Source organism: Hypanus sabinus, chromosome 5, assembly GCF_030144855.1.
Source record: "Hypanus sabinus isolate sHypSab1 chromosome 5, sHypSab1.hap1, whole genome shotgun sequence".
Lineage (NCBI taxonomy): Eukaryota > Metazoa > Chordata > Chondrichthyes > Myliobatiformes > Dasyatidae > Hypanus > Hypanus sabinus.
The window spans coordinates 177,681,944-177,696,434 of NC_082710.1; the positions used below are offsets into that span (position 1 = coordinate 177,681,944).

Sequence of the window (14,491 nt, forward strand, 5' to 3'; positions counted from 1 at the left end):
GGGGGAGACTCGGACAGCGCGGCCCCGGGGATCGGGGGGAGACTCGGGCAGCGCGACCCCGGGGATCGGGGGGAGACTCGGGCAGCGCGACCCCGGGATCGGGGGAGACTCGGGCAGCGCGGCCCCGGGGATCAGGGGGCCGACCGGACCCTTTCCCGGGGTTTAACCCAAACGCAGCGGATGGACAACCAGCATCTTCCCGAGGTTTTTCACCGGGATAGTGAGCGGAGGTTTTTGGATCAACACACCGACATTGTGGAGGATCTCAGCGGGTCAAGCAGCGTGTGTGGAGGGAGATACAGCTATGCTATTTCACCTTGGGGCCTTCCAGGGTTTGGGGTTCAGTTGTGGCACCGTCTGTAAGGAGGGTCTCTGTTCACCCCACGACTGCAGAGGTTTTGTCCGGGTGCTGGTTAGTGGGTTAACTGCTCATTGTAAATTGTTCTGTGATTAGATGGGTGTTAAACAGCTCGGTTGCTGGGTGTGTGACTTGCTGAGCTGAAAGGGCCCATTTCACACTGTATCTGAAAATTAATAATTAAATAACTCGCTTCACTGTCCACTACACCACTGATTTTAGAGTCCTCCACAAACCTAATAAACACGTCACCTACATTCTCTCCAGATCATTCATATGAATGATGTAAAACAGTGGACCCAGCACCGATCCCTGCAGCACAACCACTGGTCACGGGACTCCACCCAGACAACTCTGCATCCAATGGGCCAGATAGTAGTGTAGCCCATGTGATCTAACTCTCTGGAATAGTCGACCATGAAGTACCTTGTCAAATCCCTTGTTAAAGTCCATGTAGACAATGTCTACTGCACTTCCATCATCTCCGTCCATGCAGAAAGCCAAGCTGGATGTCCCTGATCAGTCCTCACCTTTCCAGATGAATGTAGATCCTGTCTCTCAGAATCCCCTCCATTAATGTACCCACCACTGACGTTAGGGGTAAGTTTTCTACACAGAGAGCGGTGAGTGCGTGGAATAGGCTGCAGGTGATGGTGGTAGAGTTGGATAGGATACGGTCTTTTAAGAGACTCCTGCAAAGGTTCATGAAGCTTGGAAGAAGAGAGGACTATGGGTAACCCCAGGTAATTTCTAAAGTATGTACATGTTCCGCACTGCATTGTGGGCTGAATGGCCTGTATTGTGCAGTAAGTTTTATTTGTTTCTATGTTTCTATAAAAGCCAAGCTGGGTATCTCTGATTAGTCATTGTCTTTCCAAATGAATGTAGATCCTGTCTCTCAGAATCCCCTCCATTAATGTTCCCTCCCCTGACGTTAGGTTCACCGATCTGTACTTCCCAGGATTTTCCCTACAGCCAATCTTCAATAAATCTTCAACATTAGTCTCCCTCCAGTCTTCTGGCCCCTCACCCGGAGCTATCAATGACTCACATATCTCCAAATGGGCCCCACACTCTCCTCCTGAGCTTCCCACAATGTCCTGGGATACACTTGATGAGGACCTGGGGATTTATCGACCTTTCTGCATCTTAGGACCTGCAGCACATTTGCTTCTGTAAGGTGGTAGAAGATGAGGTTGATCATCTTCTGTAACACGGGGGAACTGAGGGCCCTGTGGAACTGGCACAGAAGAGGAGTTGAGGCCTGGGATAGGGAAATGATGACAGGGAAGGTTTAGAAGGATACGGGCCAAATACAGGTAAATGGGCCGAGGGGTGATCTGACAGAAATAGGTAAGGTGATGAGGGGCTTAGATTGAGCAGATGGTTGAAATCTTCTCCCCACAGGAGTGGGATCAAATACAAGAGGTCACATGTCTGAGGTGGAGGAAGGAGTTTAAAGGTGAGTTTACTTGAAGAGTGAGTGGTTGATGTTGGAACTTGCTGGCAGAGGAGGTGATGGAATCAGATACAATCACTGTGTTTCGGAGACACACAGACTGACCTAATGCCGGCCAATGGGATGAGTATATATGGGTAAATAGGTCAGCACAGAGTTGATGGGTTGAAGTGCCTGTTTCTGTGCTGTATGACAATGACTCTGTGACTTCAACTGAACTGAATGACTGAGACCCCACAGCCCTGCGGTGCAGAAAATTCCACAAATAAACATCCTTGGTATCGTATTCCAGCCATTCCTGCTTTGCTGTCATCCCTGCCAGTATTCTTTTCCAATGAATTCTGGCCAACTCCTCTCTCATTTCTCTGTAATTCCCTTTACTCCACTGTAATACTGATACATCTGCCTTCTGCTTCTCTTTCTGAAATTTCAGTGTGAATCCGATCATATTACGATCACTTCCCCCAAGTGTTATTTTACCTTAAGCTTTCTAATCAATTCCAGTTCATTTCACCAATCGAGAATAGCTGATCCCAGAGTGGGCTCAACCACAACCTACTCTAAAAAGCCTTCTCTTAGACATTCTAGAAATTCCCTCTCTTGGAATCTGATTTTCCCAATCTACCCACATATTGAAAACCCCCCTTGTATCATTGCCCTTTTGGGATGCACCTTCTATCTCCTGTTGTAGTTTGCAGACCACTTGCTACTGTTTGGGGTTTGTATACAACTCCCATCAGGCTCTTTTTACTCTGGCCGTTCCAAAGCTCTGTCCACAATTATTCAACACCTTCCGATCTGATGTCCTCTTCTTCTAATGATTTGATTTCATATTTTTTTTACCAACAGAGCCATGGAGCCCCCTCTGCCTTCCTGCCTGTCCTTTTGATACAATGTGCATCCTTGGACGTTAAGGTCACAACTATAATCTTCTTTCAGCTATGATCAATGATGCCTACAACATGATACTTGTCAATCTGTAACTGTACTACAGGTTAATTTACCTTATTCCGTATTCTGCACACATTCAAATATAACACCTTCAGCCCTGTATTCAACCTTTTAGATTCTGTCCACCTTTTAATAAACAACTCACCCTGTTGACTGCAATTTCCTCTGTCATCAGCCTCTCCTTGTCCGGAGTCTCACTACACACTGCCTCTGTTTGTAAACCAACTACCTCATCCTCAGCACGATCACTCTGGTTCCTAACCCCCTGTCAAATTAGTTTAATATGTCACCCTCCAGGCATATGGCACCACTACTGTGACAAATGCAGAGACAAAGATGACCGTCAATGGCACAGAAATCTCTTCCCTCACTTCCCGGAGTAACCTGTGATATAGACTGTGGTCTCATCCGTCCTAATACTTTACTAAGTGACCAGTACATCCTCTTTCTGAATGTTGACGTTCTAGCGTATCAGCCTGTTTTGTGCTCTTCTCTGAAAAATCATAGTCTCTCTCTCTCTCTCCCTCAGTAGTTAATATTAAAGCAAAGTCTTCATTATAGACCTTTCCAACCTCCTCTGTCACCAGGCATGTTTCCACTTCTATCCTTGATCGGTCCTACCCTCACTCTAGTCATCCTCCTGTTCTTCACGTATGTGTACAATGCCTTGGGGTTTTGCTTAATCCAACTCACCAAGGCCTTCTCGTGTCTTCTAACTCTCCCAGTCCAGTTTTCAGCTCCTTCTTGGCTACCTTGCAACTCTCTAGAACCCCGTCTGATCTTTGTTTCCCAAACCCCTGATGTTCCACATGTCATGGTTTCACTGTCTCAGTGGGTCAAACCTATCCATGAACCCCTGCAAGTGCTCCCTAAACAAACACCATATCCACATTGTCCATTTCCCTATGTACCACCATTCCCAGTCGACAATCCCAAGTTCCCACCTAATAGTATCATAACTCACCATCCTCCAGTTACAATGGCAGCTCAAATCCCTGAAAAGCGAGGAAGTTGTGGTCACTGTCTCCGAAAAGCTCACCCACTGAGTGATCTGTCACCTGCCCTGGTTCATTGCCCAGTACAATTGATTGTGAGTGATTTTATATTTCCTAATATTGTCTCGGATGTCCCAACTGTGAAAGGGCTGGATGTGACTGAGTTTGTCAACTGTGTTCAGTAAATGTTCCTTAATCAATATATAGAGGTTGGAACTAGAGATTGTGTGATAGGGAACGAGACAAGGCAGGCGACAGAAGTGTGTGTAGGGGAACACTTTTGATCGAGTGATCATAATTCCATTAGTTTCGGGATAATTATGGAGGATAATTCTCGTCCTATGCTCTCTAGTTCTAGTCTCTCTCAAGTCCTTGGGATTCTTTTTCACCCTGTCTGCTGGATCAACTTCATGGCTTATTTTAGCCCTCCTGATTTCCTCTCAAGTGTTTGTTTGTATTTCTTATACTCAAGTACCTCATTTGTTCCTCGCTGCCTACATTTGCGCTGCACCTGCTCCATCCTGTTAACCAGAGTCTCATTTCACCCCCGCAAAAAAGGTTTCCCAAACCTTTTAAACATGTCTTTTATTCTTGCAGGAACATACAATTTCTGTACTCTCAAAATTTTTGAAGGCTTCCCACTTACCTGATCCTTTCTGATGCCATCAGATTGGCCTTTTACCAGTATAGAATCTCAGTCTGAGGGTTAGACTTGTCCTTCTCCGTAATTAATGGAATTATGATCATCTTCTTCTTCTTCATGTGCCTTGTGGGTTACATGCTTGGGCCATCATGGCTCTCCACATCGAACGATCCCTCGCAGTGTCAATGATATCTCGCACACTTAGATCTGTTAGTTCTTTCACAGTGTCCATATATTTTCTTCTTTGCCTTCCTCTCACCCCATGCACCCCTCATACAAACTCTTCTCCCTCCTGCCATCTGGGAAAGGGTACCGAAGCATTCGGGCTCTCACGACCAGACTACGTACCAGTTTCTTCCCCCAAGCTATCAGACTCCTCAATACCCAGAGTCCAGACTGACATCTACATCATCTATTATTATATTGAAATTTGTCCTCTACTGTGCCTATTGTCGTGATTATTAATTAATTATTGTACTGCCCTGCACTGGTTTGTGCACTTTATGTAGTCCTGTTTAGGTCTGTAATCTGGTGTAGTTTTTGTGTTGCTTTATGTAGTCTAGTGTAGCCTTGAGTTGTCTCACATAGTCTAGTGTAGTTTTGTGTTGTTTCATGTAGCACCATGGTCCTGGAGGAAGGTTGTTTTGTTTTTACTGTGTACTGTACCAGCAGTTTATGGTCAAAATGACAATAAAAATCGACTTGACTTGACTCTTCTGCGTTTCTCAGGCATACAGCCTTGTAATTCTATTTCTCCCTTTCTGGTGACATGGCCCAGGAATTAAAATTCCTCTCATTTACTGTGTTCATTAAAGATCTTTTTTGTATTGGCGCATTGGAGTACCGTCTCATTAGTTACCCTGTCTCTATATAATATTTTCAGCATTCTTCTAAGAAACCACATTTCTGTTGCTTCTAAGTTTCTTTGGAGTTCTGGTGTTATAGTCCATGTTTCGGAAGCATACAGCAAGATTGACCAGATGGCACATTTTAGTAGCCTAAGCCTTGTTGTCATAGAAATGTGTTTGTTGGTAAACATGGGTTTCAGTTTCTAGAAGTTGGTTTTGGCAATGGCAATTCCTTTTATTTCTACTTTACTTCTAGCATCTTGTGATATAAAGCTACCAAGGTAATTAAAGCCGGTCTTTTGTTCAATCTCTTGGTTACTGATGTACAATTGGTAGTTGGGAGTATCCTGCTGTTTCAATATTACCATACATTTGTCTGTTTTACAGTTGATGGTTAGACCAAAATCTGCACTTGTTTGTACTACTTTGTCTTAACATTTGTGTCAAACTCAAGGCCCGCAGGCCATATCTGGCCCGGCGTACAATTATATCCAGCCCACGAGATCATTTTAGATAGATCTATTATTTTAATTATTAATGGCCCGGCGATAGGAAGCCTATGATTGTAAGTTAATACCAATCATAAAAATAATGCTTGCTCAGTAGTCTTCTTCATAAGAAACGGAATTTGTGAAGTGAAACACTTTGTAGTTATAGCAGAGACTGAGACACATGAGAACAGGCTGAAAAAACGGAGGCAATGAAAGCTGCGTTTCCACGCGCCCGACTGATCCGGCCCGCATGAAGCTGCATTTTGCCCAATCCGGCCCGTGACCTAAAATGAGTTTGACACCCCTGCTCTAGGAGGATTTGTAGGTCTTCTGCAGCACTTGCTGTTAGGCTGGTATCGTCTGCATATCTTATATTGTTGATGTTAACACCTCCGATTTTTATCCCATCCAGGTCCTCTATTTCTCTGAGAATCATTTCACTATAGATATTAAATAATTCCGGTGAGGCAACGCATCCCGGTCTAATTCCTCTTTGAATTTTAGTCCAACTGCTTATACTATCGTCACATTTTACCGCCATTGTTTGATTCCAATATAAATTTTGAAGCATTTGTTGGTCCTTTCCGTCAATGTTTAGTTTAGCGAGAATTTGAAATAATTTTTCGTGTTACACTTTGTCGAATGCTTTACTGAAATCAATAAAATATAAAATGAAATTATTTTGCTATTCAATTCAAGTCAAGTCAACTTGCATTGTCATTTCAACCATAACTGCTGGTACAGTGCATAGTATAAATGAGACAACGTTTTTCAGGACCATGGTGTTACATGACACAGTACAAAAAACTAGACTGAACTACGTAACAAAAAAAACAGAGAAAACTACACTAGACTACAGACCGACACAGGACTGCATAAAGTGCACAAAAACAGCATTACAATAAATAATAAACAGGACAGTAGGACAAGGTGTCAGTCCAGGCTTCAGGTATTGAGGAGTCTGATAGCTTGGGGGAAGAAATTGTTACATAGTCTGGTCGTGAGAGCCCGAATGCTTCGGAGCCTTTTCCCAGATGGCAGGAGGGAGAAGAGATTGTATGAGGGGTGCATGGGGTCCTTCATAATGCTGTTTCCTTTGTGGATGCAGCGTGTAGTGTAAATGTCCATGATGGCAGGAAGAGAATCCCGATGATTTTCTCAGCTGACCTCACTATCCGCTGCAGGGTCTTGCGATCCGAGATGGTGCAATTTCCGAATTCAGTTGCTCAGGATGCTCTCAATACAACCCGTGTAGAATGTGATGAGGATGGGGGGTGGGAGATGGACTTTCCTCAGCCTTTGCAAAACTTGCCCTTTCTGAAAGCACTCGTAGTATGAAAATTGCATTCCTAGTTCCTCTATCCTCAACAAACTCATATTGCAGTTTAGAAGTTTCTGGCCTTAACTTGTTTTTAATTCGACTCAGAACAAAATCTTTATTCTGTGACTCATAAGACTGATTGTTCTGTAATTTTCACAATCAATAGTTCCAGGAATTTTTGGCAGAGTTATAAATACTGATTTTAAGAGATCGTCAGGCAATACACCAGACTCATATATGCCATTAAACAGTTCAAAAAGAATATCTATGCCCAGATCTTCTAGGGCTTGTATCATTTCCACTGAAATTTCATCAGGTCCAGTGGCTTTACCATGTTTTCATGCTTTTCATTGCTTTAGTTATTTCTTCTTTGGTAATAGCTGGGCCAGAATTAGGGTGTTTAATATCTGGGGATTCCCCTCTATTATCTTCAGAAAGCTGCTCTAGATACTGAATCCACCTCTCACATACTTTAGTAAACACAAAGTACACTGCAGATACTGTGGTCAAATCAACACGTACAACACGCTGGTTGAACTCAGCAGGTCGGGGAGCATCCGTGGAAACGAGCAGTCAACGTTTCGGGCCGAGACCCTTCGTCAGGGCTGAAGAGGGAGGGGGCAGGGGCCCTATAAAGGAGGTGGGGGAAGGGTGGGAAGGAGAAGGCTGGTAGGTGCCAGGTGAAAACCCAGTAAGGGGAAAGATCAAGGGGTGGGGGAAGGAAAGCAGGTAGGGGATAAGCAGGAAAGGTGAAGGAGGAATGTAAGGGGAAAGCACTATTGGTAGTAGAGGAAGACAGAAGCATGAGAGAGGTGATAGGCAGCTGGAGGAGGAGGCAGAGTGAAACTGGGATAGGGGAAAGGAGGGGGGAGGGAATTACCAGAAGTTGGAGAATTGCATGTTCATACCAGGGACTGGAAACTACCCAGACGGTAAATGAGGTGTTGCTCCTCCAACCTGAGTTTGGCCTCATCATGGCAGTAGAGGAGGCCATGTATGGACATATCCAAATGGGAATGTGAAGCAGAGTTGAAGTGAGTGGCAACCGGGAGATCCTGTCTGTTGTGGCGGACGGAGCGGAGGTGCTCGACGAAGTGATTCCCCCAATCTGTGTCGGGTCTTGCTGATGTAGAGGAGGCCACACCGGGAGCAATAGACGACCTCAACAGACTCACAAGTGAAGTGTTGCCTCACTTGGAAGGGCTGTTTGGGGCCCTGAATGGTGGTAAGAGATGAGGTGTAGGGTCAGGTGTAGCACTTACGCTTGCAGTGATAAGTACCCGGTGGGAGATCTGTGGGGAGGGACGTGTGGACCAGGCAGTCGTGGAGGGAATGATCCCTGCAAAAAGTGGAGAGGGGTAGAGAGGGAAAGATATGCTTAGTAGTGGGGTCCTGTTGAAGGTCCCTTTCTAGACCTCTTGGTCTCCATCTCTGGAGACAGACTGTCCATTGACATCTTCTATAAACCCACTGACTCTCATAACTACCTCAACTATACCTCTTCCCACCCTGTCAAATGTAAAAATGCTATTCTCTATTCCCAGTTCCTCCGTCTCTGCCGCATCTTTTCCCAGGATGAGGCTTTCCATTCCAGGACATCTCAAATGTCCTCTTTCGTTAAGAATCATGGTTTCCCTTCTGCCGTCATCAATGATGCCCTCACCTGCACCTCCTCCATTTCCCACACTTCGGCCCTCACCCCATCCTCCCGTCACCCCAATGGGACCGTGTTCCCCTTGTCCTCACCTATCACCCCACCAGCCTCCGGATCCAGCATATTATCCTCCGCAACTTCTGCTACCTTCAACAGGACCCCACCACTAAGCACATCTTTCCCTCTCTACCCCTCTCCACCTTTTGCAGGGATCGTTGCCTCCACATCTGCCTGGTCCACACGTCCCTCCCCACAGATCTCCCACCTGGTACTTACCCCTGCAAGTGTAAGTGCTACACCTGTCCCTACACCTCCCCTCTTACCACCGTTCAGGGCCCCAAACAGTCCTTCCAGGTGAGGCAACACTTCACTCGTGAGTCTGTTGGGGTCATCTATTGCATCCGGTGCTCCCGGTGCGGCCTCCCCTACATCAGCGAGACCCGACGCAGATTGGGGGACCGCTTCGTCGAGCACCTCCGCTCCATCCGTCACAACAGACAGGATCTCCCGGTTGCCACCCACTTCAACTCTGCTTCACATTCCCATTCGGATATGTCCATACATGGCCTCCTCTACTGCCATGATGAGGCCAAACTCAGGTTGGAGGAGCAACACCTCATATACCGTCTGGGTAGTCTCCAGCCCCTGGTATGAACATCGGATTCTCCAACTTCTGGTAATTCCCTCCCCCTCCCTTCCCCCATCCCACTTTCACTCTGCCTCCTCTTCCAGCTGCCTATCACCTCTCTCATGATCCTGCCTTCCTCTACTACCCATAGTGCTTTCCCCTTACATTCCTCCTTCACCTCTACTGTCTATCCCCTCCCTGCTTCCCCTCCCCCACCCCTTGATCATTCGTCTGATTGGTTTTTCACCTGACCCCCTACCAGCCTTCTCCTTCCCACCCTTCCCCCACCTTCTTTATGGTGCCCCTGTCCCCTCCCTCTTCAGTCCTGACGAAGGATCTCTGCCCAAAACGTTGACTGCTCGTTTCCATGGATGCTGCCCGACCTGCTGTGTCACATACTTTATCTGGATCTGTTAGTATCGATCCGTCTGCTGATCTTATGTATCCTGTGGAGGAGGTTTTTTAATTCCAGTAATTTCCCTAATTTTCTTGTGCATTTCTTTGCTGTTGTTAATGTGGCCTTCTACTTCATTGCATTTTTGATTCAGCCATCCTTCCTTTGCAATATTGCACAATTGTCTAGCTCTCTGTATTGCACTTCATTATTCTTCACTAACCTTCTTTGTTCCATCAGATCTAGAATTTCTTGGGTTATCCACCCCTTGTTGGTGTGTTGGATTTCTTGTACTGGGATTATCTCCTCTGCTGATTGCTGTATAGCATATTTAAATCTGTCCCAAATCGGTGTTGTTTCATTTTCTTTGATGTGTTCTTTTACAGCTGTTTTGAATTGTTGCTTAAGGATGCGATCATTTTTAAGTTCTCCCAACATATACTTCTTTCTCTTTGTTCCACGTTTCAGTTTCTTTGATTTTGTTTTGATGGTAGCTATTACTGGATGGTGATCTGAACCACAGTCTGCTCCTGGGTAGGCTTTAGAATTTGTGATATTATTTCTAAAGCGTTCGTTCATGGTAATGAAATCTATTTGATTCCGTGTTCTATCTCCAGGGCTAATCCAAGTACACAATCTACGTTGATTGTTTTTATACCAAGTATTGGTGATCACTTAGTTGTTTCTGACACACCAATCAGTAAACCTTTCTCCATTTTCATTTTTCTCCCCTAATCCAAAAGGTCCTGTGATGTTATCAACCCTTCCCTGTCCAACTTTGGAGTTAAAATCTCCTATGAATAGTTTTATATCCTGAGATTTACATTGCTCATAAGCACTGTTGAGATCTTCATAAAACTTGTTGATTTCCTCTTCAGTGATCAGTGGATCCAAATCCCGTCACACACTCCTGTCACCTAATTCCCAGATAGGAGATCCAGTATTGCATTCTCTCTACTTGTGACAGCTACGTGTTGAGGTAACTTTCCTGAAACATTTGATGATCTCTATCCGACCCAACTGTCCGCGATCTCTCTGTGAATTTGCTCCTCTAAATCCTGCGGACTGTAGGGTGGTCGGTAATATAATACCGTTAACGTGGTCATAACTTTCTGATTCCTCAGTTCCACCCATGTAGCCTCAGTAGACAAGCCCTCCAGTCTGTCCGGCCTGAGCACTGCAGTAACACTTTTCCCAGGCTGGTGATACCAGATTTCCCTCTTTAATGTATAATGCTCTATCATATTTGCCAATTTTGCTCCCATGTTTAAAAACATGTCTAAAACAATGGAACCTGGAACACTGAGCTGCCGGTCCTGCCCCTCCTCCAACCAATGGCTACAATGTCATAATTCCACGTGCTGATCCACGCTTTAAGCTCACCCGCCTTACGTACAGTACTTCTTGCATTGAAATGGATGCAACTCAGAACATTCTTCCCACCACACTCAACCTTTCAATTGCTGTCTTTGTACGGAGTGTTAACAGCATCTTTTCCCACAAACACTCCATATCTGCTCTGATACTTTGGTTCCCACCCCCCTGCAAGACTAGTTTACACCACTCCACCCCACCCCACCAACCCAGAGCAGTACCAGCAAATCTTCCCACTTGCAAACAAAACATACAAACTGTTATATTCTCTGCTTCAGCCTGTGAATGCAATCATGCCACATGACTTTTCCACCTTTGTGAGAACACATCACCCTGAACTCCTTCAACCTCCTGAATACCTCCCATTACACCGAGACTGACTCATTTTCAAAAAGCTGGTTATACTAAACCTCTCAGTCTAGTAACACAAGATCTTACCTTCATGGCCACATATCCTCTTCCACTCTGAAAACAGAAAGAACAGACAAGACTGAAGAAATCTCTCATGGATTTAGTGTGCAATTAATTTCACAGGAAACAGCTTTAGATACATAATCAGCCCCTAATTCTGTGTCACAACTTGTAGGTCAGAAGGTAAATGTTTATCATCAAGGACCACGTCAGTAACTTTCCCAGAGTCTCAGTCTCCAGCATTACCATTTCCCATGGGGTGGAAGATACAAAAGCCTGAAGCAGTCTGAAGGACAGCTTCTACCCTGCTCTGATAAGACTATTGAATGGTTTCCTAGTACAATCAGATGCACTCTTGATCTGACAATCTACCTCAATGTGATCTTGCTCCTTATCATTTCCCTACACTGCACTTGCTCTGGAGCTGTTACACTTGCTCTGCATGTTGTTGTTTTACCTCGTTCTATCAATGCACGGTGTCATTAATTAATCTGTACGAACAGCATGTGTCACATACCCCATGACAGGTTAGCAATGATATATTCTGTGTGTATATATACATACATACAGAAGTGTGGAAATATGAATCAAAACCAAGCTCCATCAGTCTAGGGGTCAATGAATAGACTTATGATGGTGCAGAGTTCAGTTCAGTTCAGTTCAATGCACTGTGGAGTGGAGGTGGAGAGGTGGATGGGGAGAGAGGTGGGGAGGAGAGAGGGAGAGGGGAGGGGCAGTAAAAAGTGGGAGAGAGTGGAGGACAGAGGAGTGAGAGATGGGTGTGAGAGATGAGGGGAGAGAGGTGGGGGTTGTGATGGGGGGAAAGATGGGGAGATGGTTGGGGGAGAGAGGCAGGGAGAGATGGGGAGAGACATGGGGTGTGAGAGGTGGGGGGAGAGAAGGCTCGAGAGGGGGTGCGAGACGGGAAGGAGACTGGGAATGGGGGTTGTAGAGGGATGGCAGGGAATGGTGAGGGAGAGAGGAGGGGAAGTAGGTGTGCGAGGGAAGGGAGAGCTAGAGTGGGGGCAGAGAGGGGAATGCTGAGAGGGGGAAAGGGAGAGACACAGAAAGATGGGAGGGGAGAGGGAGAGTTAGTGGGGATAGAGACGGGGGAGAGAAATGGGGAGGAGAGATTGGGGAGAAAGAGAGGAGGGCACAGAGGGGGTGGGTGAGGGATAGAGAGAGAGGTGAGAGGGGTGGGGAAGAGCAGGATAGTGGATAGAGAGAGAAGGTAGAGAGGGAGTGGGTAAAGAGAGAGGAGAGGGTGTAAAGAAGGCAGATGGGTGCTGGAGATGGGGAGAGAATGGCTTGAGGTTTGGGACAGAGGGGGAGAGGGGGTGGGGGAGAAAGAGAGAGGGGAGAGAGAGGAAAGAGAGGGAGGGGCAGAGAGAAAGCAAGGGTGGGGGAGATGGGCAGGAGAAAAGGGGAATAAGAGAGGAGGGAAGAAAGGAGTGGGAAGAGGGATGTAAGGGAGAGAGGGTGGTGATGTAGGGAGAGCTCAGGGGTTAGAGGGCACGAGCATTAGGGAGAGGGGGATGGAGCTTGGGGATAGAGAGTGGGGAGATGGGGAAGAGAGGTGGGGAGAGAGGGGGTAGTGGAATGGTGTAGAGGGTTAGAGAGGCTGGTAAAAAAGGGGGTTCGAGAGGTGGTAGAGAGAAAGAGGGAGAGGGGTAGAGAGAGGGGAGAGATGGTAGAAAGAGGGTTTGAGAGAGAGGGTTTACAGACAGATGTTTAGGGACAATGTAGAGGGGGGGTTACATGGGGGGGTAGAGAGAGAGGAGTAGAAAGACAGCAGAGAAGGAGGGATTAGAGGGAGTAGAGAGTGGGTAGATGGAGACAGTGGGTAGACAGAGAGGGTGAAAGAGAGAGGGTAGAGAGACAGGGTAGAAAGAGGGAGTTAGAGAGAAGGGGTAGATGGAGAGGTGGGTAGAAGGAGAGAAGGTAGTAGAAGGACAGAGAAGGTAGGGAGAGCAGGTAGAGAGAAGAGGGTAGACAGAGAGGGGGTAGAGAGAGGGGGGGTTAGAGAGGGTGAGGGTAGAGAGTGGGTTAGGGAGAGTAGGGAAGAGAGAGGGGATAGAGACAGAGGGTAGAGATGGGTTAGGGAGAGTGTTAGATAGAGAGGGTGTAGAGAGGTGACAGAGAAAGAGAGGGGGTAGAGAGAGGGGGTTAGAAAGTGGCCGGGGTAGAGAGGGGTTTGTAGTCTGTGGGTAGTGGTGAGTAAAGAGAGTTGGTTTTGAGTGAGGGTTTTGGGGGGGTTAGAGGGAGGATTGTGCAGAGAGTGGGGGCTTAGAGTGGTTTAGAGGTGAGCGGTGAGAGATGGGATAGAGAGAGAAGGGGAGGGGGTAGAGAGACGACTAAGGAGAGAGAGAGGGGTAGAGAGAGAGGAGGCTTGGGAGGTGGCTGGAGAGAGGTGAGAGTGTGTGTGGGAGGTGGGGGGAGTGTGGGGGTGAGAGGGAGAGTGGGTGAGAGGAAGTGTGGGAGATGAGGGCGGAGTGCCAGAGGTGAGGAAGAGTGCCAGAGGTGAGGGAGGAGTGAGGGAGGTGAGAGGAGAGTGTGCTAGGTGAGGGGGGAGTATGGATGGTGACGGGGAGTGGGGGAGGTGAGAGAGAGCGGGGGAGGAGAGGGAGAGTGTGGGGGGTGGGGGGTGTGCCAGAGGTGAGGAGGCAGTGTGGGAGGTGAGAGGGAGCAGGGGAGGTGAGTGGGAGTGTGTGAGGTGAGTAAGACTGAATGAGGTGAAAGTATAGAGGGCGAGGTGAGAGGGAATTGAGGAGGTGACTTTAGAGTCGGGAAGATGAGGTGAGGGTTGAGTGGGGGAGGTGAATGGGGAGTGTGGGATGTGAGGGGGAGTGAGGAAAGAGAGGAGTGTGGTAGGTGGAGTGGTGGAAGTGAGGGAGAGTTGAAAATTTGAGCGGGAGTGCCAGATGTGAGGGTGGAGTGAGGGGAGCTGAGGTGGGAATGGGGGAG

General features: G+C 47.0%; 1 protein-coding gene across 6 annotated transcripts in view; it reads right to left on the reverse strand.

Moving 5' to 3' along the window:
* Positions 1–14,491, reverse strand: part of LOC132394669 (butyrophilin subfamily 1 member A1-like) — a 398,499-nt gene that overhangs the window by 305,502 nt on the left and 78,506 nt on the right. For all 6 annotated transcript variants that reach the window (XM_059971035.1, XM_059971038.1, XM_059971036.1 and 3 more), the window contains one exon: positions 11,555–11,581. In XM_059971035.1, the coding sequence (XP_059827018.1) occupies positions 11,555–11,581 (27 nt within the window). The remainder of the gene's footprint in view (positions 1–11,554; positions 11,582–14,491) is intronic.